The sequence below is a fragment of the Vipera berus genome (assembly GCF_964194415.1).
Source record: "Vipera berus genome assembly, chromosome: 1".
NCBI classification, from domain to species: Eukaryota; Metazoa; Chordata; class Lepidosauria; order Squamata; family Viperidae; genus Vipera; species Vipera berus.
In genome coordinates, this window is record NC_138202.1 from 13,203,465 (window position 1) to 13,229,328 (window position 25,864).

General features: G+C 40.6%; 1 protein-coding gene across 1 annotated transcript in view; it reads right to left on the bottom strand.

Moving 5' to 3' along the window:
* The window catches only part of DOT1L (DOT1 like histone lysine methyltransferase), a 96,500-nt gene that overhangs the window by 61,283 nt on the left and 9,353 nt on the right, over positions 1 to 25,864 (bottom strand). The window contains exons 2-6 of the mRNA XM_081312921.1: positions 19,008 to 19,051; positions 11,213 to 11,287; positions 4,728 to 4,791; positions 1,739 to 1,967; positions 198 to 292 (exon numbers count right to left, since the gene is read on the bottom strand). Of these exons, the coding sequence (XP_081169047.1) occupies positions 198 to 292; positions 1,739 to 1,967; positions 4,728 to 4,791; positions 11,213 to 11,287; positions 19,008 to 19,051 (507 nt within the window). The remainder of the gene's footprint in view (positions 1 to 197; positions 293 to 1,738; positions 1,968 to 4,727; positions 4,792 to 11,212; positions 11,288 to 19,007; positions 19,052 to 25,864) is intronic.

Below are 25,864 nucleotides of genomic sequence, written 5' to 3' on the forward strand. Positions count from 1 at the left end.
GTTTTTCCACCTCAGTGGACTTCAACTCCCAGAATTCCCCAACCAGCATGCTAACTCGGGTATTCATTGACTTGAAATCGACACATTTTAAAAGTTGCTGAGGCTGATCTAAGCACTGGATGTTGAAGATGCTGTTTTAAAAAATGGTATATAATCACTCTGGCCAGATTTCTAACATATATAGTATGTTATGTTACCTCAGCATATTTGGCTGGAATATCAGCTTTCTCCACACCATAGTGATGCTTGCAGTTTGTTGCTGCAGCCACCTGGAGCACAACTTGACCAACACCTAAGAGAAGACAACAGGACTACAGTTAGGAGGACTATCACAAAAGAAGCTAAATTTGGAGTAAGAAGTTTACATAAGAACTGCAAGGATATTAGTGAACTTCTAAACATGTTATTTTCCATATCAGAATGTATGTTAGAAAGTAGACTGATTTAAACAATCAATACTTGGCTCACAAAGTCCAGAATTTTTCTTAAAGCTTCACATTTGAAATGCAGATTAACATACAGAGCTAGGTTTCAATGCCAAAACCAACTCTTTAATCTGAGACTGAAACAAAAATGGTCACCAGTATTGCTGACATAAGACAAGAGTGAAAACATTTCAGACTCTATATGTCAGACAAATCTCTGGCTGTCAGATTCTCAGTCCACTGACGTTTCCAGAGGTGTTTTCAAAACAGCACTGCAATAGTCTAGAATCCTAGAGATTGAAATAGAAGTACTAGATGTTAAGGCAAAAATAAATTCACATGGCTAAAACTACATATGCTGGAGGCATAATATCACAACAATTGGCTGACCAGAGTTGATGTCACATGCTATTATTTTTCTTTATACACACACACACACCGATTCACACACTCTCTAGTTACCTCCCTCATTTTGTGGTTCTCAGGAACCTAGCTGGACACTGATGATGTCAATTGCCACAATTATGATCTATTTCCATCAAGTCAAAATTGGAAAACCGCTATGGTTTCCAATTCCAGTCACCGAGCTTTGCATTACAGTAAATAGTATTTCCAACTTGGCACTGTCTATTGGAAGCCAACACTGCAGCTCACCAAGACATTAAGTGAGTAAATGCCAAAGAACATCATTTGTCAGTGAACTAAACATGAACGACTAATGACCTTCTTTTACCCGTCTACTATAGAGGGCGTCCTCTCGCACTGTATTGTGATTTGGTATGTGGCCTGACAGCCATGGATAGGAAGATATTACAGAGGGTGGTGAGCACAGCACAAAACATCGTGGGCTGTCCCCTGACACCACTGAATGACATCGCCAGGGCTCGCTACCTTGGAAAAGTCAGGAAAATTCTCAGGGATGATTCACACCCTGGTCGGTACCTCTTTACTCTCCTACCATCAGGTAGGAGATAAAGATGTATAGCCAGCCGTACCAACAGGCTGAAGAACAGCTTCTATCCATGGGCTGTCAGGCTCCTGAATGGGAAATAACTCTATGTATGATTGACTTGCGAGGCCGGTGTGTTGTGCAATTAGCTCACATGGTGTAATAAGATGGTGGGTTTGTTGTCACTGTGAATTGGGGGGGGCGGGGACGAAGGGAGGCTCAGCCAATCCCACTGTACACAAGTTGTAAAGGTTCATTCATTCAAATTTCAAGCTATGGTTTGGTTCTTCACAAAACATGTAATAGTTCTGCTTGGACTATTTTGAGTCGAGTCAGAAAAGAGAACTGGATAGTGAACACTCACCACTTCCTAAGTCTACAAAAAGGTCGTCTTCAGTCATTTTTATTTCATCTATCATCTGGGCCACCAAGTCGAAAGAAGTCTCTCCATACACTTCTGGGGAAAAGGGTTCATAGTTGTTGAGTTTTTCTGGGTCCGTCACTGAGTGGTTATATACTTGCTGTAGGATATGGCGCAGAAGCCCATTGGAAGGGCGGGTATTCAGTTTCATGGGCTGGGTGGTTCCTTTCCACTGAAGAATGACAGAAGAAACCCATTTATCTCAATCACAATTTGTTCCTTATAGCAAAAACACCTTTTAAAGCACAAAAACCTTTTAAAACTCTCAACGCTTGTTCACAACACCAACAGCACCAAGAACATTCTTTGAATAAGAAGAGGTAGGCTGGAAAAGTTGAAGTGACTGTGTAAATCCTTCACTGTGTGACCTACGTTGCCCTGATTTCTCAATATACAAACATCTGCCATGTTACTAGACTTACCATATAAACATTAACCATAGTATAGCCAACTTACATCTAACCCACTTTAATTAAGTAAAGCATGTGTGCTACCAAAATTCTAACGAAGTGCACTGTCGGCAGTAATGGACATCATATACATCATGGTCTTTGCTTTCTAAACGGTAGACAAACTATGGTTTGCGGCTCTTTTTTCCCTTTGCTCAGCATTCCTGAGCTGAGCAACATTCTATGTTGGCCAACATGTTGCTTTTGAAAAGCATATAAACAAAGCCTAAAACGCAACAGGCTTTCTTTGTCATGCATGCAGCTACTGATATTCAAAGACAGGCTGTCTCTAAAATCACTGTTCCCCACAATCTTTATGGTTAATTGTCAGTGATCAATCTTTCCTCCTCTACGCAGTAGATATATGAGATAATGGCTATTATATCTCACCATGAATTTGTCTGGCGTCTCAAATCAGCTTGACAGGTTTGGTTTTTTTGTTTTAACTTTATCAAATTATAAGGCAAATTATAAGGCAAAAGTCTTCTTGATTACCGGTATCATTTTCCTCCTGGGGAGACCCAAGTTCAAATCCCCACACCATTTTGAAGCTCACCCGTCATTCTGGTTCTCAATTTAAGGTGTTTCACAATGTTTTTTTAAGGCAAAATGGGGAAAGGGTGGAAGAAAAAAGATTAACTAAGTATTATACTTGGTCCTCTACAGGAAAGGTAGTATAAATGTAAATTTATAAATAAGTGTTGGATTTATCTGTTTATGCGGTTGTTTTGCTTACCACAATGAATATTTCTAATTGATTAATATCAATATTTGATGTTATTATACTTTGTATCATTTTGCAGTAATTTATGCAAAAGTGGTATACAGATGCTGAAATTAAAAATTAAGATATTCCAGTATTAAAATATAGAATATAGTTTAGCTCTCCTGCCTCATTATTCACTATTATTACTATTAATTAAATTTGTATGCCACCTTAGTCCCAATGACTCCGGGGGGCTCATCTATCACAAGACCACATGAAGCAGATTTTTAGTTTATCTAACCACATTAATGAACTCAAGGTATTCTTCATAACCATATATTGTTACCATGATGGAACTCTAAGGAATTATTTTTAAAAAATAAGCCGCTGATAACCATGTATACTTAATAACTCATGTATAATTTCTGTAAAATAAATGCTAAACTAAATGTTATTGGAAAAGCAACAGCAGTATCGTTTGAAGAATTGATATGAAGATTAATCAGTTTAACATTCATATCAATTACTGCAATAGTTAAGGTTAGGTGCAAGATAAAATATTAGACCATTTGGTAAATCGACAGTTTAGAACCAAGCCTCCCTATGAAATCATTTCCTTTGTTATTACAGGGATATATCAATCCTTGGTCCTATTTGGTTTTGGAAGGTATCAATTAGAGAACTTTATGTCCAGAGATAGTTTGCCACAGAGTATCAGATACTGTAGTACAATGAATGCAGGTAGTCCTCAACCTACGACCATAATTGAGCCTGGCAATTATTATCATAAATTGTGAGTTGCAAAGTGACCAGACCCAATTTAATGCTTTTTGTGTGTGTGTGTGGCAGTCATTAAACAAACTCAATGGTCATTAAGCAAACTCATTGTTCATTATGGGGCTTTTTCCCCTGGAAACTGGAAGTCAATGCTGGTTTCCAGGAAAAAATATATATCATAAATTGATGTTATGAAACCATGGAGTGCTGCATAAATAAGGGCCAGTTACCAAGCACCCAAAATGCCATTACGTGACTGGAGGGGGAGAAAATCAGAACCATAGCTTTTTGAGGGGTCTGTCATAACTTCAAATGGTCACTAAGCAACCAATCATTTTAATTCAAGGACTGTGCGTGGATCTTTCTTTTTATACTTTTTTGAAGACTGGTAATCAAGAATACTACTGCTGAAAATAATAATAATAATAATAATAATAATAATAATAATAATAATAATAATAATAATAATAAACAACTTGGAAGGGACCTTGGAGGTCATCTAGCCCAACCCCCTGCTCAGGCAGGAAACCCTTTACCATTTCAGACAAATGGCTGGCCAGTCTCTTCTTAAAAACTTCCAGTGTTGGAGCATTCACCGCTTCTGGAGGCAGGTTGTTCCTGGGATACAGAAGCTGTCCATGAAGACCTCCTCTTATGTCTTATGGTGACAGAAAGGTAAAGACTGAAATCTCCCTATTCATAAATCTCCCTATTTAACTTGCAAATATGAAATGTTTTTAATTCTGTGTGTGACCAGCCATACACTAAATAAAAATCCCTATTCATCCCCCATATACGAAATTTGGGGATTGATTTGGCTGCTAGTTAAGCTATTGATTGACTGATCCTAAATCAGACAATTACTGGCTAGGTGAGCCACTTTTAAAATCTCACACCTGTAGTGAAATCAGCAAACTGTGCTGTACTGCTTGATGTCCTTGAAACCAATTGCCCAAAACAAATGGCAAAAAATGGCAACAAAATAACAAGGAACACATACCAACTGGTGAATGCTGTCAATAGCTCGGTTGTATTTGTCACAAAGTCTTTGCATGCTTTCAAAGCTAAAATAATGAGACAGAAAGACAAGAGTCATCAGTTAGGCCAGACATGTCAAACACAAGGCCCGGGGGCCGGATCCGGCCCGCAAAGTGGTTTCATGCGGCCCGCGAAGCCATCCTGGAAACAGTGAGGAAACGGCCCCCACTGCCTTGGCCCTGGCCCAGAGACCCTCCTTCCGCCAGAGACCCTCAGATCTGTCCCACTCCTGCCCAGGCCCCCATAGGCACCCTGGATGCGAACGATGTAGAGCTGGCCATGCCCACCCAGTAGGCCATACGCACTCTAGCCACGCCCACCCAGTAGGCCACACCCACCCTGGCCATACCCACCCGGCCCCTTGAGGGAAACCACAATGCTGATGCAGCCCTCAATGAAATTGAGTTGGACACCCCTGAGTTAGGCAAATACATATTCTCTCAATAGTCTTACAACTGTCTGCTCAGCCACCAACATCTTATAGAAGCTGTATTAATTATACCTTTGGCCAACTCTCCAGAAAGTTTTTTTGTGAAGTATCTTCTAATTCCATAAACGTTATAGGATCAACAGGTTGGATATATAATTAAATACAAGCTGTCAGTAAATATATCTAAACTACGTATTCCCAGGGGCCGCAAGTAAATCAACTGAAATATTTGTCTAGAAAAAGCTTTAAATGAAAATACCTTTGTGACATAGTCCTGTACATTCAGAAATTAGTTCTACTGAATTCACAGGGGGCTCAATCAGACATAAGATGATAGAAACTTTAGAACTGCAAATAAAATTAGTTTTTCATTTGAAATGTATGTTCTGCTGAAATGTTTAAAACAATTAAGATAAGAGCAATTCATTAACTTCTACACTGCTTAACGTGTTGGCGTTAAAATGCATGGGCACAGGTGCACCCTTATTTGTGCTAATAATTCTGATTTTCAGAAGCAGCATTTTGGTGTCACAGTTCTCCTAGGGGACCCTTGATTGCCTAAGTAGATGATACCCGTTTTCCAACCTGGTGCTCTTCGATGCCAAGACCAGCTGAATAGTCTGCAAATTGTAATCCCAGGAACACCCGGAGGGCACCAGATTAGAGAAATGCTGCTGTAGGCATACAAGATTCATCATATGAGCTGGTTGGACTAATGTTTCCTGCCCCCACAAAAAAAATCAGGCAAGTTAACCGAGGATGAAAGAATTAAAGTATCATCTCAGGTCATGAGGATAGAGGGGGAGGAAAGGAGGGAGGGACATGGCAGTCACATGTACACTGCATAATCAGATTTCAAGCTTCAATGCAAAGAGCTTTGCAGCAGCTACTCCAAAGCACATTAGGGCATGCCAGCAATAAACCTGACTTTGTAACTGAACAGTCACCAATACTGTTGCCTAGTCCCAAGGGTGTGTGGTCAATTTCCAATTTATCTCTTGTTGTGTTTGTATTTTCAAAAGGTTTCCCAGGATACCTCAGTGGCATTCACAGTAGCACACTTCCTCTATTTGGAAAGAGCCCAATGGCTTATCTAACTCTTGCAATGAGAATGCAGAAGCACCTTTTTTTCCCCATACAGATAAAAGCCTAGAGTTTCCATAAACATTGGAATCCATATGTTCGGAACAGGCACATCAGCATCTGGAACAGGGGTCTCCAACCTAGGCAACTCTAAGACTTGTGGACTTCAACTCCCAGAAATTCCTCAGGAATTCTGGGAGTTGAAGTCCACAAGTCTTAAAAGTTGCCAAGGTTGAGGACCCCTGATCTGGAAAATCTCTTTGCCTCTGACACAGCTAACTATTTCTATAGTTGCTGCTGGCAGCCACTTGTGCAAATCTGTCCTTCAGTGTGATGTACTGTTTGAAGTGTGAGAAATCAGGAAGCAGGGAAGACAGGTTCAAATGCAAAAGCGAGGCCATGATCTATCTAAAGCACAGCCAGACAAGATCACAGAATTTTAATAAAAGTACATCTAGTAAATGTGACTATCTACACATTAATTAATAGCCGTACCTTTCAAAGTGTAAGGTACAGAGGGAAAGCACAAGGAAAAAAGAAAACCCAGATGAAAAGTTTACCAAATTAATTGACTCATGATATTCACCAACAGTTAAACCAGGGGTCTTCAAACTTGGCCCTTTTATGACTTGTGGACTTCAACTCCCAGAATTCCTCAGCCAGCGTGCCTGGCTGAGGAATTCTGAGAGTTGAAGTCCACAAGTCATAAAAGGGCCAAGTTCGAAGACCCCTGAGTTAAAGTGATAATGAACAGCAATCTCCTTTGCCAAGAATGTCCATTGCATTGTGCAATAATTGACAAACGAGATAGCATTAATCAATATCCTAAAAGCATAATAATAGCCCCTAAGTATTATACTGAAGCATTCAGTACTGGAGGGTTAATCCATGAAGAGAGTTTGTCAAAGTTAAATGTTTGCTTCTCTTGGGGGGAAAAAAGGCTCATGAATTAGAATGGAGTGACACAGATTATACTCTGAAACTATATTCCCATGTGTGCTGCAAAGGCTTGCAGAGCCCTGCCAGTTAATATTTAACACAGGTCCTTGATAGGCTGAAGATGACATGCAAGGTTTAGTATTCATTTTGTCATTTTGCAAAGGAAGAATAACATGCAAACAACACTTTTTCTACAAAAGTGCAAATGCACAACCTCCACCCCATTCCAGAATTTATTAAGGTCAATGCTCAAACTCTAAACTTCTCCAATTCTTGCTTAAAAAAGTGAAGTTCAAATAATCGACAATCAGCATATGTGCAGAGAGAGTCATGGTAAAGAAAAAAAGTGACTACTATTTCCACTGTGCTAACTGCAAATTTATTTTAGGGTCTTCTTAATTAAATGCTGAAGGATCCCACCTTGCCACTGAAATCAACTGAAGGGATTTCTTTGTATATACCCTTTATACATATTCCTCTTTTAATATGGAAATCTGTTTAACAGTTTTCTTAAATATATATCATATTGTTTCTTTGAAAGCTATGTTTCACAGCAGTTTAAAAGTTAATCTAGTTAATCCAATTAATAATTTTATCTGCTATTTTGTTTGCTTTTCATTTGTGGTTATCACATGTGTCGCTGTCCTTAGTATTGTTAGCCACTTAGGCTTTCTTAGGACCTAAAGGCAAGATATCAAAAAAAATTACACAAACAATTAATAAAAAACAATGAAAAGTTTGTAATGAATTAAGTTCAATGAGTTATTTACAAAGAAAGGAGATTAAAGTAGCTTTCTTAAACCTGATGTCTTCCAGAAGGGTTCACCACGGCCAATTTGCCACAGCCAACTTACTGTGGGACAACTCCCCATGGCCAACTTATTTATTTATTTATTTATTTATTTATTTGTTTGTTTGTTTATTTATTTGATTTATATACCGCCACAGGACAACTTGCCACAGGACAACTCACCACGGGACAAGAGTTACACTAATTATCAAATAAATGGTGGGATAGAATCATAAAAGAAAGGATGCCAAAGGAGGGACAAAAATGAAATGTAAATGACCAAAATTAAAATAATGCTTTAATTATTTGAAATGATTAAATTGAATTGTTGAATTGTCCCGCGGCAAGTTGCTCATGGTGAGTGGTCCAGTGGCAAGTTGGCTGTGGCGAGTTGGCCGCAGTGAGCTGTACCATTCCACCGCCAGAAGTTAGGCCACAATTTTCATTGTCAATAGGAAGGGCACCTAGTTAAGGAAGATACCATGAACTATGGTAAGTAATGACAATATGTTTTCACTGCAAATTCAGCCAACATTCAGGATGGCAGAACGAGATCTGTAAGTCTGGACAGAGAAGAACAAGCCATCATTCAGCTGGGAGAAATGTAATTACATTTAGGGGGGAAAAATATAGGGCACGCATATAAGATGGGGAGTTTGTGGTTTGAACCTGAGGAAGATTTGGGTTTGGTCATTGTCAATGAATATTAATCAACACAAACATGTGAGAGACAGTGGCTACAAGAGCAATGTAATCTTGGGCTGCATTACAAGAAGCATTGTACCAAAGAAACAGGAAGCTATTATTCCTCTGTACTGGCTGCCAATGAAACCACACCTGGAATACTGTACATTTCCAAGGATTTAGGGTTAGAGTGTTGGCAACAAAGGTGATACAGAGACTTGAGAAGAGGTAGGAATGATCAGTCTGAGGAAAAGATGATTTGGGGCACACATAATAGCAATACAGCCATCTCTCAATTATGGTAGAAGTGGTTTTTCTGAACACAGCAGTGGGGTGATGATCCTTAGTCCCTTCTAACTCTACAGTCCCATGGTTTTATTATTCTAAATATAAGATAACTAAAGTTTATTAACTGTAGCCTTGCATAAAATATGCAGTTACGATTGCTTGACAGGAATCGCAGAGTAATTGATAAGCTAAAGCTCCCTAAGTCTATTTTGGCAGTACAGCCCAGAACACTTTGGACTACTGCTCCAGATAAACTCACAGCAGAATAACATTTAAGGGGCCAAAGTCATCTTTAAGCTGCATTGTATCTCCTAACAGAGATATAAATAAAAGAGCTGCTGTGGTTCATTTTGGTAACATCTGCTTCAAATTTACTGTTTGAAGTTGCTTTAAGTGGAAAAGGAACAATCCCTAACAATGAAACCAGGATTCCGTCAAAGACCTTCGTTAATGCCAATTTGGGTTACATGCCTTAGGAGAGAAAACACAAAACGGCAGTCAAACTACTCATTTATTGCTTGGTGTTTTGCAGCAAAAGTTTTTTTTTTTTTTAAAAAGGGGTGTATGTCATACAGTGGCTATTATTTATTAAAGTATTTTTACCTGCCTTTTAGCAAATATGTTCAAAAATGCTGACAATGTGAAGAAAAATAAAAAATAAAAAGCCAATAAAATACATTCTCAAAACAAACTGCATTTTTGGATTCAGTAAAATAATTCATCAATACCAAGTCTGCAACTCAGCAGATAAAACATCCTGCCAAATGGAAGCTAACAAGGGAATAGAACAGGTTTTGTTATGCAGGAAGTCTCAAAGCACACTACAACCAAAGAAGACCTTTGCGTGGATCCATACAATCATTCAGATTTGGTGGGATATAATAAAGATGATATAATTAATATTATTATTTATGATATTTATGATATAATAAAGATGAAAGGGACGCGGTGGCTCAGTGGGTTAGGACACTGAGCTTGCTGTCGATCAGATGGTCGGCAGTTTGGCGGGTCGAATCCCGAGTGCCGCGTAACAGAGTGAGCGCCTGTTACTCGTCCCAGCTTCTGACAACCTAGCAGTTCAAAAGCACGTAAAAATGCAAGTAGAAAAATAGGGACCACTACGGTGGGAAGGTAACAGCGCTCCGTGCGCCTTTGGCGTCTAGTCATGCCAGCCACATGACCACGGAGACATCCTCGGACAAGCGCTGGCTCTTAGGCTTTGAAACGGAGTTGAGCAATGGCCCCTAGAGTTGGAAATGACTAGCACGCATCTGCCGGGGAACCTTTACATTTTACTTTTAATAAAGATGAAAATCTTTGCCAACAATTGATGTTTATTTATTTATTTATTTATTTTATTACATTTATATACTGCCCTTTCCCGAAGGACTCAGGGCGGTTTACAGGGTGATTAAAAAACCAAGATACAAAAGTTAAAAACAAATTAAAAAAAAATATATTTGTCCCTACATAAATAAAACCCCAGTTAAAATAAGATTAATCCTCAGCCTGGGCCAGAGAGCTCGAAGAGCCAGGTCTTCAGGCCCCGGCGGAATGAACGGAGGTCGGGGGGCAGTCCTCAGCTCCACTGGCAGCTGGTTTACTTGTTCTCAGGGATTTTTTAAGCTCCTTGCTGCTTGCTCCACTTGCAATTAGTTCAGTGACTGTTCAGACTTAAAAGGGCACTGAACAAGTGATAGTTGCAATCAATCTTCAGAGTTTTAGCCATAAAAGTGTCCCCACAATCACATGTTCACAATTTCCAATGTTGCCTGCCAACTTCCCCCAAGGAAAGCCTGCAGGAAGTCGGAAGATCCAATCATGTGAGGTCCTTGGTTATTGACGCATGCAGTCCTTGGTTAATGATGGCAATCAGGACTGCTGGAATTGTTGTTGCTAAGCAACACTTCATGTTACATCGCACTTTACAACTGTATCACTTAGTGACTGCAATTCTGGTCCCAATTGCCATTGTTAACCAAAGATTACCTGTATTATGTAAACAGCTGCTGTAGTCAGGGTAAAATATAACAGAAATATTCAAAAGCATTATTTATATTTTTTTAAATTATTTTTACAGAATCTGAGACTAATTCTATACTAGGTATCAATTATCCAAATGCCTTTTGTAACAGAAACAGTAATTCACAAGCCTACTGTAATTGCTGCATTTAGTCCTGCTACAATAACTTTTACCCCTACTGAAGAATTAAATAGATTATCACTTTCTCACCTTTTAGTATCATAGTCAATTAAAACATAGTTTTCCATAGCAAGCTTGAGGTCTGGAATTTCTTCACAGACCCACCTGAAAAACAAAAACAAAGAAAATCAATTAATCTTACAAACAAATCTTCTAAATTCCTATATTACTTTCTGGGTTTTTTATATATATATAAATTAAAGAATTAAAGAATTAAATTAAGAATTAATTAATTAATTAATTAATTAATTAAATTAAGAATTAAAGGTAATCTAAATAGTTAACAAGCATTTAACACATATCTCCCTTGCTTCTCAGCTAACAAAGTGAGATAGAGCTTGTGGCCTAGAGGTTAAAACAACTGCCTAATGTGCAATCAGCCCAGGTTCGAATCTCAGAAGGGTATGGTTGACTGATGAAAACAAATAAGTTTGAAATGCATATCAGTCTCCCTTTAATTCTTTGTTAGCAATCTAAAATTTACATATATGTATGTATGTATATATATATATATATATATATATATATATATATATATATATATATATATATATATATATATATATATATATATATATATACACATATACATATACATATACATATACATATACATATACATATATATATATATATATATATATATATATATATATATATATATATATATATATATATATATATATATATATATATATATATATATATATATATATATATATATATAAATAAAAGATCCCTGCCAGTCCAAATACATTTACAATTCATCCTAAAGCAAAGAAATATTCTTACTTGTCATTTATTCAGAGTAATAGCTATTTTCAAATCTCCAAGAAATATATTTAAAGTAGTTAAACCTTATTATTTTATTTATGAAATTTGTATGCCACCCATCTCTCTACCAAGCAACTGAGCGGCTTACAATACTACAATTAATAGCATCAAATAATTACTGTTGTTAAAATATTAAAATTAGTATTAAAACAGATCAAAAGAACCAGTGCATAGATGGGGTGGAAATGGGACCTTCTACTAATCTATTTGATGCATATTTTTTCAAGAACACTCCTTAACAACATCCATGAAGAATAATGCAAACTAATGCTCAGTTGCTCTCACTTCTTTGAAATAAGAACCCTGCCATACAATATAAGCCCACTGAGACCAACGTGGTCTAATCTGGCAGTACTAAATGGCATTTCCATCACCACCACTTGCCCACTACCGCACATTCTTGGAATTGGGAGATTGCCCTCTTGGACTTCTTCATTCACAGCAGATGTTAACTACTGAGGTATGGTTCCTCCTTCCTCAGGTGTACAACATTTTATGTTTTTTGTTTTGTTTTTTGCAATGCTGCAACAAAGCAGCAATGCTAAATACAGGTAGTCCTCAACTTACAACAGCTCGTTTAGTGACCGCTGAAAAATGTGACTTGTTTTTCAGTTGTGACCTTTGCAGCATCCCCAGGATCATGTGATCAAAATTCAAATGCTAGGCAGCTGGCTCATATATTTATGACCGTCGCTGTGTCCCAAGGTCAGGTGATCACCTTTTGCGAGCAAAGTCAATGGGGAAGCCAGGTTCACTTAACAACTGGGTTACTAATTTAGCAACTTAACAGAAATGTTGGGCTCAATTGTGGTTGTAAGTTGAGGACCACCTGTACTGTAAAGGCTGAAGATTTGGGGTAATAGAAACTAAAATGATAAGTTATTCACTGGCAGAACTCTAAATTAAAGGAGAAAAAATGTTTGCGTATCACCATCAGCAAGGACAGATGTTTATGCTGGCAAAGCAAAAACTTATTACAAGGGAAAAAAAAACTTTAGCCTTGCTCCCCAACAGCTAGTCCTTAAAAAAACCAAGATAAGCAGCTCATGTAGGTCTACCCCAAGGGTAGGCAACCTTGGCTTTTATGACCTGTGGACTTCAACTCCCAGAATTCCTGAGTCAACATGGCTGGCTCAGGAATTCTGGGTGTTGAAGTCCACAAGTCATAAAAGAGCCAAGGTTGCCTACCGCTGGTTTACCCTGTAACATCAATGGAAGCTTTAAAGAGCAATGTCACTTGCATTCTACTGATGCAGAGTCTGGAAAATGGTGGGGGTTTTTTTCAGTCTGGAGATAGCAGGTTAACACATTGGGGAGAAGTGATATCAAAACAAGATACAATGAGATAAGAGGCAATCCACACCAATTACTATTCCTCTTCTGGAAAGACAATGGTCACTGGCTTTGAGCACTGTAAGTTACTGATTCTGTTTTAACTTATTAGCCATATATTTTTGTTTATGTCTTGAGGCACACAGAAAATTCTCAGAAAGAGAAACTACTTTTTCTATTGTATCTCCCTTCTTCCTTGACCCATATATATCATGCATATCCCAAAGGTGTTTTTTTTTCCCCAAGAGGCAACTGGACTTTCTTGTTTTTCTTTGAAGACGTTTGCCTTCTCATCCAAGAAGCTTTTTCAGTTCTGACTGAATTTTGGAGGATGGAAGGATTTATATTCCTTGCAGACAGCTGGTCATTTGCATTCTTTTAGCGAATCAATGAGGCCACTTGGAGGTTTATCTGTGTCTTCAGGGTCACCGGAGTAATGCAAATGGGCGTGGGAACCTTCTTGGAACTGCTGAAAAGATTGTGTTGTAGACTGGAGATAGATGGTGTCATATCCCTCACCCTCTGTTGAGAGACCAGTTGCCTCTTGAAAAAGCACCTTCGGGACAACCATGACCTGGACGGCTGAGAATCTCCATATCATGCAGAGTTATTGTTTTATTTATTTATATTCCATTTTTATTATTTTTACAAAAATAATTCAAGGCACTGAATGTGCACTCCTTCCTCCTCCCATTTTCCCCATACAAGCCCTGTGAGGTGGGTTGGGCTGAGAGAAAAGTATTGGCTTGAAGTCCCCCAGCTGGATTTCATGCTAAGTTGGGACTAGAACTCATGATCTCCCATTTTCTAGTTTGGTGCCTTATCCACTAGACCAGGGGTAGGCAACCTCGGCTCTTTTATGACTCATGGACTTCGACTCCCAGAATTCCTGAGTCAGCACAGCTGACTCAGGAATTCTGGGAGTCGAAGTCTATGAGTCATAAAAGTTCCGAGGTTGTCTACCCCTGTACTAGACTAAACTGACTCATGGAAGACCTAGGGAAGGAACTCTTAGAGGTACCTATGTTTTTGCTTTCTCCTCGGTGAACTCTCTTGATAAGCCTTAGCCTCAAAAACTGGTAATATTCTAAATAGCTAGGTTGTGTCAGACAGAAGGGCCAGTTATTGGGCAAGGCAATTTGGAGCTTATCCTTCACTTGAGAGTCCCATAAAAGGTTATCTTCTGTATTGCATCAACAATGCGAGAAGGCAACAGCAGTGGGAATGAGGCAATGCTGCTTTGCCCAAGAAACTTAAAAACCACATCCCTCTGAACCAAAGAAAGGAGTTATCTGAAGGCTTAGATTCAGTGGTTTTTCTACAAGATAGCCAGCCATTTGTGATACATAACAAGAGTCAATGAGATCTTTTGACAGAATGCTACTTAATGCAATCAGAAAGAGGGAGAACAGTAGGCATAGTTAGAAATACGTTTCTGATAGAATCCAGCTAAGATTATTTGAGCAGCTACTTAAGACAATTGTTGCACTATTAAAATCAAGCTATTGGCACAAAGGTGAAATAATTCCCATACATGAAGGACTGAATCTTTTCTGGCCCCATTAATATTCAAAGCAACATAGTTAGTTGGCTTCCTCTTATGAGGTAAAATCTCAAGTCTTGTCTCACTGGTTAGCAGAGAAAGTCCTGCTCTCAATAGTAATGTTCCTGCCAAAGGAGCATATATGGGTAAGTACGTGTGCATGTACAGACACACTTGTACACTAATGATGATGATGATGATATATAGTCCAACCCCCTGCTCAGGCAGGAAACCCTGTACCATTTCAGACAAGTCTCTTCTTAAAGACTTCCAGTGTTGGAGCATTCACAGCTTATGGAGGCAGGTTGTTCCACTGATTAATTGTTCTCACTGTCAGGGAATTTCTCCTTAGTTCTAGGTTGCTTCTCTCCTTGACTAGTTTCCATCCATTGCTTCTTGTCCTGCCTTCAGGTGCTTTGGAGAATAGCTTGATTCCCTCTTCTTTGTGGCAACTCCTGAGATATTGGAAGACTGCTATCATGTCACCCCTTATCCTTCTCTTCATTAAACTAGACATACCCAATTCCTGCAACCGCTCCTTATATGTTTTAGCCTCCAGTCCCCTAATCATCTTTGTTACTCTTCACTGTACTCTTTCTAGAGTCTCAATATCTTTTTTACATTGTGGTGACCAAAACTGGATGCTTTATTCCAAGTGTGGCCTTACCAAGGCATTGTAAAGTGGTATTAATACTTCACGTGATCTTGATTCTATTCCTCTGATAATGCAGCCTAGCACTGTGTTGGCTTTTTTTGGCAGCTGCAGCACACTGCTGGCTCATATTTAAGTGACCACTAGGACTCTGTGATCCCTCTCAGAGTTACTACTATTGAGCAAGGTACCACCTATGCTATACGTGTGCATTTGGTTTTTCTTGCCTAAATATAGAACCTTACTTTTTTCACCATTGAATTTCATTTTTTACATAGTGCCCAATGTTCAAGTCTGTCAAATCCATATAAATAAGCATCAAAAATAATGTGTGAATACAGAAATACATCAAATATGTTCTTAGTCCTTTATGCTGTACTTGTATATTATTCAAATATACTGTTTTAATACAAAATAAATATTTTTCAATTTTTATTTATCCCCATTTCTCCAAAAGTAAATCTTCAGATCTTTACATATGATGCAGTAGTTTGTTGCACACTTTTTCTCTCTTCTGAACAAAAATAGGATGTCCATAGTTTTAGGTTGCTATTGTGTTTTGCTCAAATTATAAGCACCATTAAAACAAACGTAGACTATAACATATTCTGTAAATTTCATAAATATGTTAATGATGCATTCATTTTAAGTTCATTTATGTTTTAAGTGTATTAAGTTCATATCTAAATTTCAATGTGTTCTCAAAATCAAGAGCCTTGGTGGAGCAGTGGGCTAATGCCTCCTTAAGTAACACCAGCTGCCTGCAATTAGTGCAGGTTCGCATCCCACCAGGCTCAAGGTTGACTCAGCCTTCCATCCTTCCGAGGTAGGTAAAATGAGGACCCAGATTGTTGGGGGCAATTAAGCTGACTTTGTAATAATGCCGCTTGGGGTGTGTGTGAAAGCCCTAATAAGCAGGCATATACATAGAATGAAGGCTACTGCTAAGCTTGTAAGCTGCCCTGAGTCTTCGGAGAAGGGCGGGATATAAATGGAATTAAAAAAAATCTGCTTTTTCCTCCAGTTTCAGAATGTCTGCAAATTTCATTTCTTTAAACCTAATCCTGACAAACTAACCATCAGTCTGCAAAAGTTACAAAGGGATCTGCTCTGATCCTCTACAACTACGGTAGGATATGATAATCTTTAGTGAATGTATTTCAAGCTTTGTAGGCCTTACAGATAACAGTAATAAATCTGTTGTTCAGAGAACAGGTTAAATCTACTTGTAATGCACATTTTCAGTCAGAATATAGCACACTTGAGCAACCTGCAGACTAGTCAGAAATATTGTCAGCATCCAGACCTACACAACCAGAATAATGAACAAAGATCCCATGCCTCCCTATGTCCTAGGATAAAAGGATGAACTGCAAGCAATGTATACTAAACTGGGATACAGAGAATCTAGTCCATTGCCTACTATCCAATTCCCAAAGTAGATCCACAGCTATAATTACTGAGGGGAAAAACCAAGGAGACACATTGCATCATCTGCCTCACTAGCAGCCAAACTGATTGAGGTACATGATCACCTTTGAACCTGTACACAGATACGCTGTTATTCTTGGCACTGGGAAACACTGAAGAATGTCCTCAACTGGAAAAGAATACAGCTCCAATGCAAAGCATAGAATTTATACATGAAGAATCATACTGCAGGTGATGTGAAAGTCTATGGCTGAAAACACTATGGCTGCAATTAAGATGCTGCCTTATTTGTTTGTTTGTTTGCAAAATTTACTGGCTGCCCATCTTACCACAGGGTAATTCTGGGCAGCTTACAAGCTTAAAAAGATAAAAATGATACAAAAGCTAAAATAAATAAAACAGTGTAAAGATCCAAATACTGTGGCCAATTAAAAGATGGGGAGGGCGGGAGCAGGAGGGGGGAATTTGTTGTTAATCTACCAATCACCTCCACCCAGTTACTCCCCCTTATACTAAATCAGTCTGTGACTAGATGATGCATACAGCATAACTACATCAGAGGGTCTACGACAACTCGCCATGGCCAAATGGCCATGGGACAACTCGCCGTGGGACAAGAGTTACACTAATATTGAATAAGTAGTGAAACAGAGCCATTAGAGAAAGGATGCCAAAGGAGGAACAAAATGAAATGTGAATGACAATTTTTTTAAAAAATAATTATTAAGTACCGTATTTTTCGGACCATAAGACGCACCGGACCTTAAGACGCACCCAGTTTTTAGAGCAGGAAAACAAGAAAAAAAATTCTTTCTCCTTCTCTCTCTCTCTCCCTCTCTCTCTTTCTCTCCCTCCCTCTCCCATTGTCCCTTCCTTCCTTCCCTCCTTGTCCTTCCCTCTCTGCATTAGAGCAGTACCCGCGGAGGCAGCCCTGCAGCCCGGCTTTCTCTTGCAGAAAGCAAGCTGAAACGGAGTGAGGGAGATTGCCAGAAATGCGAATCGGCCGATCTCGCACTCCTGCAAACTCCCTCGCTCGGTTTCAGCTTCCCTTGCTACAAGAGAAAGCAGGCTGAAACGAGGCAGATTGCAGCAGCGCGAGATCAGCCGATTCGCATTCCTGGCAATTTCTCTCACTCCGTTTCAGCCTGCTTTCTCTTGTAGCAAGGGAAGCTGAAACCGAGCGTGAGATCGGCGTTTCTCAGCGCGTGCCGATTCATGCTCCACTTGCAGAGGTTGGGGCTGGCCATACGGATCACCTTCGGACCATAAGACGCACCCTCGTTTTCCCCCCCACTTTTGGGAAAAAAGTGCATCTTATGGTCCAAAAAATACGGTAATTAAATCGAATTGTTGTCCTGTGGCGAGTTGGCCATGTCGAGTTGTCCCGCGATGAGTTGGCCGCAGCGAGATGGCTGCGGCGAGTTGTCCCATTCTGACATCAGAATGGGATTTAGTTTTGGGTTGGGATGTTGTGTGACTAGGTCAAATAGTTTGTTCGCCATAATTTATGATTTGGCAACATTTATTTATTTATTTATTTATTTTAATCCCATTTATATCCCGCCCTTCTCCGAAGACTCAGGCCGGCTTACAATTTAAGCACAAACCAATGTGCTTAGCAATAGCCTTCATTCTATGTATATGCCTGCTTATTAGGGCTTTCGGGGGCCCCCAAGCGGCATTATTACAAAGTCAGCTTATTGCCCCCAACAATCTGGGTCCTCATGAGTGAATCCAGCCAGCAAACCAGGGTAACAAAATAATAGTTTACCACAATGTATGTCCTATATATCCTATATTCTTTTGTTTCATTATTTTTAATGGACCCCAGAAACGGTATTTTAAGTCTGTATGGAAAAGCATACCATATCGTAAGAATTTGAGATTACACACCAAGCACAGAATCCTAACGAGAACCAAGTTTCCATTCTTCATCTCTTCCCTATCAGAAGACTCACTTGCTGTTTTGAGATGCAGCCCTGGGAGCACAAGGGAGAGAAAGCTTTGCAGTGCATATTTGCCTTAACACCTACCGAATTGTCTCAATGATTTCGTGAGCAGCATCATGGTGTTTGTCCTGAAACAACAAAAAAAACAGAAAGAGGTGGCTTCAGGACATCTAGGAAGTGACATCATCTATGTTGGCTGTCAGTGCAAGAGTCATGTGCTTTAATAAACATTGTTTGCAAATGCAGAGAAAGGAAACTTAACCTCCTTTATTAAAACATTTTATCAAGAATAACACAACACAAATTCTATGCTTCCTATTTGCCCCCAACTAAGAATACATTTGTGAAAAGTGTCCAATTAATATCATCTACACAACACTAGATCAACCTATTGCAATCCTATCTCAGGGCACCACAGTTTGATGAAGGCTATGCTAAATACTACCAGTTGCATTCAGTGGAACAGAGGAGCTAGTTCCACTTCCAAAATGGAAGGAGGTCAATCCCTCCAAATCCATAGGCCAATTTTATTTCAATTCAGCATTTTGAAACAAAAGGGAATACGGTAATAAGGCTTCTTTATAGTTTATCTTCAAATTTTGTAGGCACCCATGTCAAAAAAAATGTGCACTATTTTATATAGTAATACGCAAAAGTAGAAACCAATGCTTGCCATGTTGTCTCTATAGCAGTGGCCCTTAACCTTTTGGGCACCAGGGACCGTGAACTTGAGGGGGATGGTTTCACACACTGCCTTGCACGCCGTGCATGTGCGGATGGGCTTTCGCTCTTTTGTGCAGCCCAGTTTTGCCCTGCTGCAGACCAGTGGCGGTCCACAGCCCGGGAATTGGGGACCCCTGCTCTATAGAACATTCATATTTCGAAGAAGCCAGTATCTGATTTCCAGATGGTAGGGAAAGACAACAAGGGTAAGCTGTTGCATTTATATCCTTCTTGGGGCCACCGGGAGCATCTGCTTAATTGTGGAAAGCAGAAATATGGATTAGTTGGATCCTTAAGTCAAAACTAACAAGATTCTTGATGACTTCTGGGAATGGTAGGGTGAAGACGCAGAGCCAATGACTGCAGCAAAGACCAAGGAATTGGTCAGTAGATCCTTGGAACCTATTCAGATAAACAGAGGACAGGAGATTGCCCACATATACTTCAAACAGCTGTTCCTCATGAGGAGTCCATGAGGATAGCAATTTTCCCTGGATTGAGCACTGGGAGACAAAGGCATCCGCCTTCTTTTTTACAATCAAGACAGAGAGTTTTAAAGGATACTTAAATTTGCAGATCTCACTTTCTAATCACTTTCAGAAACCTCTCGTTAATTACTTCTAAGCTATTAGAGAACAATGGGTTTGAAAACACCTGGTGACTTCAATCCTGAATCATCATCATCATCATCATCCTTATATATTTAAAGAAACTGAAATAAGCAGCAAAAAGCTAAATAAGATTTTAATCTTAGAAAGTTATAAATTGTCTAAAGGGTCCAGGTAAAATCGGAGTATTGAAGCTTTTTCATAAGCTCTTGGAATTAATTCTAAAGAACAAGCAGCTTCTCTGTTTTGGTTTTTACAAGACAAAGATAAGCAATTTCAGGATTTCAAAAAATGATACTAAGGGAGCTAACATTTTCAGGTATAAGCTTATAAAATGTTGCAAAATGTTTAACAATGAAATAATTGAAGGAAACTTTGAAGAAGAGAATCCGAAAATAGTAACCACAATTTCAACAATGTCGGTAATATCTGTTTCTGCACTGTTGAAGATATAACAAATATAAAACAAATTTCATCTGACAAACAGAGACTGCATTGAAAGTGGATTTACAACTGACAGGGCAAGATAATGACTTTACAAAAGGGTGTTTCATTAGATTTTACAAAAGAAACTGGCTGAGGTTTTAAATTTAAAAGGGAAATGCAAATGATAAACCAAGAGAGAGATAACTTTTTCCTATTAGATTTAAAGAGGCTTGTCAGAGCTTTGAAATGTTCTGTGTGATGCAACAAAGAAGAAATCAAGAGAAACCAAATCCTACAACAATATCTGAATAAACTAAAAGTCAAGCCTTTTAGAAATAAAAGGAAAGAATGTAAAGTTGGTTTATCTGATCTAGGTTAAAAGAAGATGTTATAATTTCTGGCAACCCTTTATGGACTTTCTGCTGACACCAACATTATCAATGTTTTATTGATTTGTTTATAAATAAGAAAGGGGATATGGAATGAAGAAATAAATGTTTCTAAATTTACAGGAGGTGAAAAGTCACTAAACTTATTTCTATTCATTTATTTTTCAGCCCACTTTTTGGGCTGAAAAATTCCACTTCGGCTTATACTAAAGTCAACAAAAAAACTTACCGAGGACTTGTGCGCGGCCGAGGCTTTGGTGCTTCCGGGATCGCGCGCACCTCTCCCAAGCCACCGCCGTCCGAGACCTGCCGAAGTTTGGGGAGGTTTGGGGAGGTGCGCGCGCACCTCCCCAAACCTCCCCAAACGGCAGGTCTCCGTTCCTCCGCGCCCTGCCTGCCTGCTTCTTTCCGCAGCGGAAAGAAGCAGGCAGGCAGGGCGCGGAGGAACGGAGACCTGCCGACGTTTGGGGAGGTTTGGGCGCCTCCCCAAACCTCGGCAGGTCTCCGTTCCTCCTGCCGACGTTTGGGGAGGTTTGGGCGCCTCCCCAAACCTCCCCAGGTCTCCGTTCCTCCGCGCAGACCTGCCGACGTTTGGGGAGGTTTGGGCGCCTCCCCAAACCTCCCCAGGTCTCCGTTCCTCCGCGCAGACCTGCCGACGTTTGGGGAGGTTTGGGCGCCTCCCCAAACCTCCCCAGGTCTCCGTTCCTCCTGCCGACGTTTGGGGAGGTTTGGGCACCTCCCCAAACCTCCCCAGGTCTCCGTTCCTCCGCGCAGACCTGCCGACGTTTGGGGAGGTTTGGGCGCCTCCCCAAACCTCCCCAAATGTCGGCAGGTCTCCGTTCCTCCTGCCGACGTTTGGGGAGGTTTGGGCGCCTCCCCAAACCTCCCCAGGTCTCCGTTCCTCCGCGCAGACCTGCCGATGTTTGGGGAGGTTTGGGCGCCTCCCCAAACCTCCCCAGGTCTCCGTTCCTCCTGCCGACGTTTGGGGGGGTTTGGGCACCTCCCCAAACCTCCCCAGGTCTCCGTTCCTCCGCGCAGACCTGCCGACGTTTGGGGAGGTTTGGGCGCCTCCCCAAACCTCCCCAAACGTCGGCAGGTCTCCGTTCCTCCTGCCGACGTTTGGGGAGGTTTGGGCACCTCCCCAAACCTCCCCAGGTCTCCGTTCCTCCGCGCAGACCTGCCGACGTTTGGGGAGGTTTGGGCGCCTCCCCAAACCTCCCCAGGTCTCCGTTCCTCCGCGCAGACCTGCCGACGTTTGGGGAGGTTTGGGCGCCTCCCCAAACCTCCCCAGGTCTCCATTCCTCCTGCCGACGTTTGGGGAGGTTTGGGCACCTCCCCAAACCTCCCCAGGTCTCCGTTCCTCCGCACAGACCTGCCGACGTTTGGGGAGGTTTGGGCGCCTCCCCAAACCTCCCCAAACGTCGCGCAGACCTGCCGACGTTTGGGGAGGCGCCCAAACCTTCCCAAACGTCGGCAGGTCTGCGCGGAGGAACGGAGACCTGGGGAGGTTTGGGGAGGCGCCCAAACCTCCCCAAACGTCGGCAGGAGGAACGGAGACCTGCCGACGTTTGGGGAGGTTTGGGGAGGCGCCCAAACCTCCCCAAACGTCGGCAGGTCTGCGCGGAGGAACGGAGACCTGGGGAGGTTTGGGGAGGTGCCCAAACCTCCCCAAACGTCGGCAGGAGGAACGGAGACCTGGGGAGGTTTGGGGAGGCGCCCAAACCTCCCCAAACGTCGGCAGGTCTGCGCGGAGGAACGGAGACCTGGGGAGGTTTGGGGAGGCGCCCAAACCTCCCCAAACGTCGGCAGGTCTGCGCGGAGGAACGGAGACCTGGGGAGGTTTGGGGAGGCGCCCAAACCTCCCCAAACGTCGGCAGGAGGAACGGAGACCTGCCGACGTTTGGGGAGGTTTGGGGAGGCGCCCAAACCTCCCCAAACGTCGGCAGGTCTGCGCGGAGGAACGGAGACCTGCCGACGTTTGGGGAGGTTTGGGGAGGTGCGCGCGCACCTCCCCAAACTTCAGCAGGTCTCCGGACGGCGGCGGCTTGGGAGAGGTGCGCGCGATCCTGGAAGCACCGAAGCCTCGGCCGCGCGCAAGTCCTCGGTAAGCTCCGGGCGGTCACTTGCTTCGCGTCTCCTGAGGGAAGGGGGGGCGACTGGAGCGGGCGTGTTTCCTCGCCTGCTGGGCGCCGCGATTTGTCCGGGGAACGCGCGGGCCCCGAATGGCAGCGTGGAGCGAGGAAGCGGACAGCCAGGGCTTCCCCGAGAGCCGCGGCCACACAGGGTATTCCTGTGTATTCAGGCTTGCAAAATGGCGGATCGAGCCTCTGCTGGCGGCAGAGGCTTGCAGAGTGCGGATCCAGCCTCCGCCGGCGGCGGAGGCTTGCAGACCGGCGGATCGGCTTATACTCGAGTCAACAACTTTTCCCAGTTTTGGGGGGTGAAATTGGGGGTCTCGGCTTATACTCGAGTCGGCTTATACTCAAGTATATACGATATATATATATATATTCCTCCTCTATTATATTCTTTTCTCTTTTTTCACTTTTTACTCTTTTCTATTCACTTCTCTTTCTTTAAGATTGGTTTACATTAGATTTTACTATTATAATCAAAATTCTTAATATTAACCGTGTCTCACAAAAACCCCACAATATTGTTCTAAAATTCTAATGCAAAAGAATAGCCCTTAATGAGTCCTTTTCATTTCAACTATCCACTTTTAGTAACAAATAAATAGAAATTAACACCTGCTCTCTTTACTGAATTCAAAAACATAGAAGCTACAGATAGAATCTGATTAAGCTTTCCATATTCCTAGTGAATTCAAGACAACGATGAGATTAGAAATGGGAATATCTTTACTCACAAGTGTCTTTTAATTGGATGCTATACAAGAATGTGAAGATTCTCAAATGTAAAAGCTTAAGAATTCAAACAATATGCTTAAAAATATTAGAAAGTTATAAGAGGCATTTGTTTGATGGGAAAGTCTGCTATCAAATGTTGTGTTCTTAGCCCTCTATATTTTCAGTTGATTTCAAATTTAAAACAAAAACAACATAGTTTTTTCCCTGAACCAGAACAGATTTTGAACTGAATTCATTATGTGGTATGCAGAACTTCACTGAAAATCTCTTTATGTATGCAGGACATATAGCTCCTCCTTCTGACTTTCTATTCATATACTGTGAATAACTCTAAACAGATGATCATGTGAACAGCTGTATACAAAGACTTTCAGATAAACTGGAACGGAGCAGCATATGAGTCACATGAAAATCTCTGTAATGGTAGAGCTATAAATAGCACTCTATCATTTTCAAAATATTAAAATAGCCTTCTTTCAAAATTAGGAATGGATATTAAGTGAGAAATTAATGTTTTAAATAATAATTGAGTTATTTTTTTATCTTAGAGATGTAAATATTAGATCTTATATAGAATAAACAGATGAGTATAGCTAAAGATAAGGATATTGGTAACACATTTTATTTCTTAACAGAATCAGTATCCCTACAATTGAGATAAAGGAACTTTCCCCAAGAGTAAAGAGCCATTTTGATCTTTTCTCAAATTTATTAGGATTATTCCTAAGAAACATTGGCATTTCAATTTCATGAAACTGTTGCTTCAATCTGCCTAGGAAACCAGACTACGCCAGCATTAGGTTCTTTATGGTATCCAAGTCAGAAAGCTTCCGGGGGGGGGGGGGGGGAGTGGTAGAGAGCTTAATGGACAAGGAAAACTGAGATTATGGAACAAACTTTTGACTTGACAATGTCATCTGGAAAACTCCCATATTGGATAGATGTGTTATTCTTTAGTCAGTATTTTCTTTATGTGGATCACTACATTACTATTGAAAGCTTTTAGGAGCCAATAAATAAGGACTGGTAGCATGGTACTTACCAATGCTATGATACAACTGTCCTCCCCTGGATATATCTACATCACCACAAAATTACATTAAAAGAACATCCAAACCTAATGAGATGCTTGTGTTCAAAAGGGTCTGTTTGGATTTAGAGGCATAAGCATCTAAATAAACAAATAACTTTAGTCGTCTCCTTCAATTCTGGCTACATTTTAAAAAGGGGTTTTCTCTTTTGAGACACATGATGCATACCCATCTAAATAAACAACTTTAGCTGTCTCCTCTGATTGTGGCTACATTTTAAACATTATTTTTAATTCTGTTTTGCCACATGAACTAGACTTCACTTGTACTCTACTATGGATCAGATTTTAGGAACCATTACTTTAGGAAATACAGAATTAGAAATCTTAAGTTTATTAGTTGAATCAGACTTTTTAATTGCTCTGATTTAAATTAATTCATCCTATCTTCAAACTTTGATTATCAACGATAAGCAAACTTCTAAAGAGTAGACTTTTTACCAAGGTCATCTTTCAAAGGTTCTAGTTCCAGTTCAGTTTAATGCTGTACTGTATTTCCTAATACCCATCAAACAGCTCCCCTCCTCATCAAAGAATAGGCAGATTCTCCTAGGCGCAGACAGTATTCACATACTATTAAAATTCTGATTCCTGTAATCTTTAACTGGGCAAAATGGTGCACCATAGAACAAAACCTTTTGATCCAAGGTACCTCAAACTAGCTAACTTACAGAATACATCTAAAAATACAAGACACATGACTCCAATGGAAATGAAATTTGGCAAATTTTATAAAAAAAATTATGACACCAAAATTATGATAAAACATGGTAGTGGCGTGGTTAGAAGGCAGTATTGCAGGCTAACTCTGTCCACCGCCAGGAGTTTGATCCTG